Source organism: Amblyomma mixtum, chromosome 5 (genome assembly GCF_055824585.1).
Source record: "Amblyomma mixtum isolate Tamu chromosome 5, ASM5582458v1, whole genome shotgun sequence".
In the NCBI taxonomy this organism is placed as follows: Eukaryota; Metazoa; Arthropoda; class Arachnida; order Ixodida; family Ixodidae; genus Amblyomma; species Amblyomma mixtum.
The window spans coordinates 167004666-167009238 of record NC_143016.1 but is presented as its reverse complement, the minus strand read 5'-3'; the positions used below and the strand labels follow the sequence as shown (position 1 = coordinate 167009238).

Below are 4573 nucleotides of genomic sequence, written 5' to 3'. Positions count from 1 at the left end.
GCCGAAGCAAGGTGCCGATCAGCACTAGAATCGTTTCTAAAGCCTGCCTTACGCTGAACTTAGCAGAAATTCTAGACACGTTGTTTCCACGTGTCCTTCTTTGGCTTTTCCTTCCTTCCTTCGGCATTCGTGCTCCGCTGCGGCCACTTGCTGGCTTATCCTCCAGCTTCTCGCAGCTGTTTGCTTTGTTCTCGCATGTTTCTTGCGAAGAGGGTGTCTTGCGCGGAACGTTCCTGTGCTACATTTTGCCGTTCTTCCTTCTTGGGTGATTCTTTTATTTCCTCCTTTCTTGCGCTAGCTCGCTCGCGGTTCCTTCGCCGCTTTTTTCCTGTCGGTCACTGCGACGCTCTGACGTGCAGGATTCGCATTTTTCTCCCTCGCGGCTACCGTCTGGGTCCTTGGGAAATTTTGCCCCCTTGATGTTACCCAATATGAGGTCGTATATGGGGCGTTCCATGCAAAGTGCAGTCAGTTTACCGCTGTAGTAAGGAGTCTGCACCTGTACTCTAGCTTCTGGTAAGCGCTTAAAGGATCCGTCTACTAGCCGTACAAGGCTCTTCGTTCCAGTGAGATCCTTATCTCGCACCAAGCCTCGCTTTATGATGACCGCGCTGCTTCCTGTGTCTCGCAGCACTGAAATTCTTCGCGGCCCTACTTTCCCTTCCGAGACAGGCATCCTGTGCATTCCGGCTTCAGGTCGCGCGTTCACTACGGCGTTCACGACGGGCACCTTCTTGCCGTTCTTCAGCTCGACAAAGCCGTTTTCGTCTTCTTCCTCCAGGTGGTCACCTGAGGAGGCCCGCACGCACGATACCTGGGGAGCGGACTTGCCCGGGCTGGAACAAGCCGCGGCTTTGTGTCCCTTCTGGCCGCACTTAAAACAAGCTGTCGGGCTACCGTTCGCAGCGCTGTTGCGGCAGTTAGATGCGTAGTGGCCTGTCTTATTACACAGGTAGCACTTCGGTGGAGGCTTTGGGCTGGATCGAGTATCGCGGCTGTCGGATTTCTCTGCGCTTTCAGAATTTGCATTCTTAACTTTGCTCAGGTTAGTTCCTCCTTGGGCTTCAAGAAATTGGTCGGCAAGTTCTAGCATTTCAGAGAGGGTCTTGGCCCTTCTCTCCTTGAGGTATAGCGCCAGGTTAGGGTGACAACTGCTCAGGAATTGTTCCTTGATCAGCAGCTCGCGGAGTGCACTGTACTCCTGTGCGATTTCTGACAGTTCCGTCCACCGATCAAAATAGTGGCTTAATCGCGCCACATATTGGGTTGCCGTTTCTCCGTCTGTGGGCTTTCCTGTTCGGAATTTGTCCCGAAATCCCTCGGTGGTGAGTCGGAATCTTTTAAGCAAAGCGGCTTTCACCTTGCTATAACTTGCTGCGTCTTCAGGAGACAGTCGCCCGAATACACTTAAGCCCGAGTCACACTGCGGAAACACAACAACGACATGAACCAAACATGTTCGCAAACGAGCCGTCAACAAGTCGCCCAACCAACTCGTCCCACAACTTCTTGTCACACTGCACGAACGGCAGGGAAACGAGACAGGTTGCTGGGATGTTCCCTCGGTATGACAGCTTCCGGGAACCGGAACAACAAACAAACAGCGTTCGTGGACACGGTTGGCGCTGTTGGCCGGCCGGGCGAATTTCCTGGCGACACCGCACGAACCAAACCAAGCACTTTGCGGTGATTCACCGCTTTTGTGCCTTTCGTGCTTGGAAACGTCGTTTTCAAAGTGCAAACATGAGCATTTTTTTCAGAAGGTCGTGGTTTTTTTTCGTAGCAATGGTATCTGCCGCGTACGGCGTCTTGCAGGCGGGCGCATGCAGACGGGGAGGCTGCCGTGGCCACCACCGGCTGGCGGATGCCACCGCCGTGGAGAAGCACATTTCCTACGTTCCCCGTCGCATTCTTGTGAGCAGTGACGAATGCGGCTTTGTAGGGAGCCAAAAGGAATGTCTTGTGCCGTGTGTAGAGCCTACCTCGGCCGCGAGCACTAGCAGTTTCTTGACGGGGTTGTGCGCGAGATAGGACCACTAGAGCAGGAGCCGCGACAGCAGACGAGTGTGCGAGTTGCTCCCGCAAACATGCTGCCGTCGTTCTCCAGCGCCAGGAAAGTGACTTGATCGGGATGGTTGAAGAGAGGCGTTTTCCATGGGATATAACAGACCAAAATATCAACGGTGGGATCTGAAGGAATCTGTGTTTCAAGAGATCGCTAGTTGGGACTGTATTTCACAGGTGAGCGCGAGTTACCAGTTTCCTGTCCTGCTATTTTCGAACTTGAGATGAAGAAGAAAGCAGTGCAGCATTTTTTTCTTTGAGATAGCAATCAGAATAACTTTACTGGGGTCCCATTTGATTGCAAGAATGATGCGTACAATTATATCTTTTTTTAGTACTCTCACAGCGTGGAACAAACTCGATGAATCTGCCGAGATTGTTGCGTGATTTGTAGTGACCGGCCGGGTTGATGATGCATTGTGGAACAGCAGCGCAAAACACAAATTGTGTAGAAGTAGACACAGGGCACAGAAAGTAGACGCATGTAGTCCGTGTTTAATTCTTTCGCATGAAGTTTTCGAAAACGCCTTTCTCAGGCGCCCTTCTCAGCCAGTCGATCATCCAGCGCGGTTTCTCTGCGGTGGCGGCTGGTCGTCCGAGTCAGAATCGAGCAAGGCTGCACCTCAGCCGCCGCGCACGATCATAGTTCGTCCAATATTCTGCAAAACTGCCAGTAGCTACGACAGCGCAAGGTGTCTCCAGTTTCCGCGGTTGTGCACACGCACGGAGGAGAGCGCGCGAGCAAATGCAGAGAAGCGCCGGGCAACGCGATTGAGGTGGTTTTTCCGGTGTGACAGAGAGTTTGTGAACAAGCGGCGCACATGTGGCGAACACAGGCTGGCGGGAGACAGCGATATGTTTACCCTCTGTTCGTGTTGACGCGGTGTGACAGGATCGCCAACCTGACGAAAACACTGTTTTGTCGGACGGGTTGGCGGACTGTTTCCGCAGTGTGACTCGGCCTTTAGTGCCTCACCGCTCAGACAAGTGCTAAGAACGGTAGCGCATTCACTGTCTGACCAATTCTGGCTCACCGCGATCTCTTCGAATCGCTTGAGGAATGTGTCCAGATCGTCCCTTCTTTCATCAAATCTTGGAAGCAACCTGCTGGCATCTATACGCACGCTGCTACCTTCCTCTCTAGTGCTCTGAACTACAGCTGAATGATTCGCACCACGTTGCAGTTCCAGCTTCGCGGCAAGCAGCTTCATTTCGCGTTCAAATTCTCTCTCTTTCTCTTTCTCGGCTTCTTCTCGAGCCTTCTGCCTTTCCTTTTCAATTCTCTCTCTCTCTTTTTCGGCTTCTTCCCGAGCCCTCTCTCTTTCTTTTTCGGCTTCTTCCCGAGCCCTCTCTCTTTCTTTCTCGGCCTTCTCTCTTTCCTGGTCCACCCATTTACGCAGTCCAGCTCCGGACAACCCCATCTGGGTGCCCACCTCTACAAGCTCCTTTAAATTCATAGTTGGAGGCCGAACTCTGTACTCAAGGCAACGAGTACCTCTCCACGGTGAACCTCACTAACCGCTTCAGCGCGGCACCTCACAATATCGATCTGCTGCTACACTCGTTTACGGCTCGTAAACTCCTTCCGACTCTTTCTCCGTTCTCTGTGCTTGCAACACCAAACGTCCTGTCGCGGACGCCAGAATATATTGTCACCCAGACTTCGCGCACTTTTACGTGGGAAGCTCCCAGACACCCTTAGAGCGTGAGGGGGTAGCGGTCTCGGACTCGAAGGAGATGCCCTCGACTCAGCGTGGCAAACTCAGCGGAGGCCAGCTACCAAGTGACAAGAGGTTTTTGGGCGTTCGGTGCCCAGCTTTCGCTGGTCGCTAGCCAGAGAATGGGTCGGAGCCAAAGGTTCACAAAACAAAACAAGTTTATACAGCAAAGAGACGATACAGAGGATTACACAATCACTAGTACAAGTACGTACAAAGTGATTAACAAACGATGCAACTCGTGCAAAGTTAAATTAGAGAGAGAATACAATACAAAGGCAATATTGCACCTAAAGTGCACTAATACAGAGAGAGAGATAAACAAACAAAACACAATTTGTTCACCGGGCACTGTGGCAGTCCGACGACCAGAGTTCCACGACGATGCCGTCCCGCAGACTGGCGAACGTTGCCTCGTTGGTCCGTGGCTGGCCGAGTGGTGTTTTCCCCGGGAGTCGAACGGGCGCGCTTCTCCGAAGCTTAAACGGCGGTCCGGACTGACTGATAGCGGTCAACGCCTCCTTCTTTTATAGGCTCGCTTCCACGTCTGTTTGTTCAACGCGCCAGAGTAGGCGCGCACATACACGCAGCATTTGCAGTGCTGTCTCCCTTCTCTCTTCTCACTGGCCGCGCGTCCCCATTGGTCAGAGTCAGGAGTCGTTTCGCGAAGGTTCCAGCGTGTTCTAGCGTGGCGCCGTCGTGGCGGCGTCGCCGACGTCCGAGTGCAGAGGAGGGGGACGTGACTTAGTGCACGCAAGGCTACGCCCTTTTCCTCCGGTCAGCAGAAGAAC

General features: G+C 53.0%; 1 protein-coding gene across 1 annotated transcript; it reads right to left on the bottom strand.

Moving 5' to 3' along the window:
* Positions 1 to 274: 274 nt before the first annotated feature.
* Positions 275 to 3275, bottom strand: LOC149344522 (uncharacterized). The gene is made up of 2 exons (XM_089547258.1): positions 3022 to 3275; positions 275 to 1406 (listed from the first exon to the last, which is right to left on the bottom strand). The coding sequence occupies exons 1-2, from the start codon at positions 3273 to 3275 to the stop codon at positions 275 to 277; spliced, it is 1386 nt and encodes a 461-aa protein (XP_089403384.1).
* Between the last annotated feature and the right edge of the window lie 1298 nt (positions 3276 to 4573).

Coding starts and splice junctions, on each gene's coding strand:
- LOC149344522 (XM_089547258.1), bottom strand. CDS start 3,275: ATGAAGCTGCTTGCCGCGAAGCTGGAACTGCAACGTGGTGCGAATCAT. Junction 1,407..3,021: donor GGTGAGGCACTAAAGGCCGA/GTCACACTGCGG, acceptor CTCGGGCTTAAG/TGTATTCGGGCGACTGTCTC.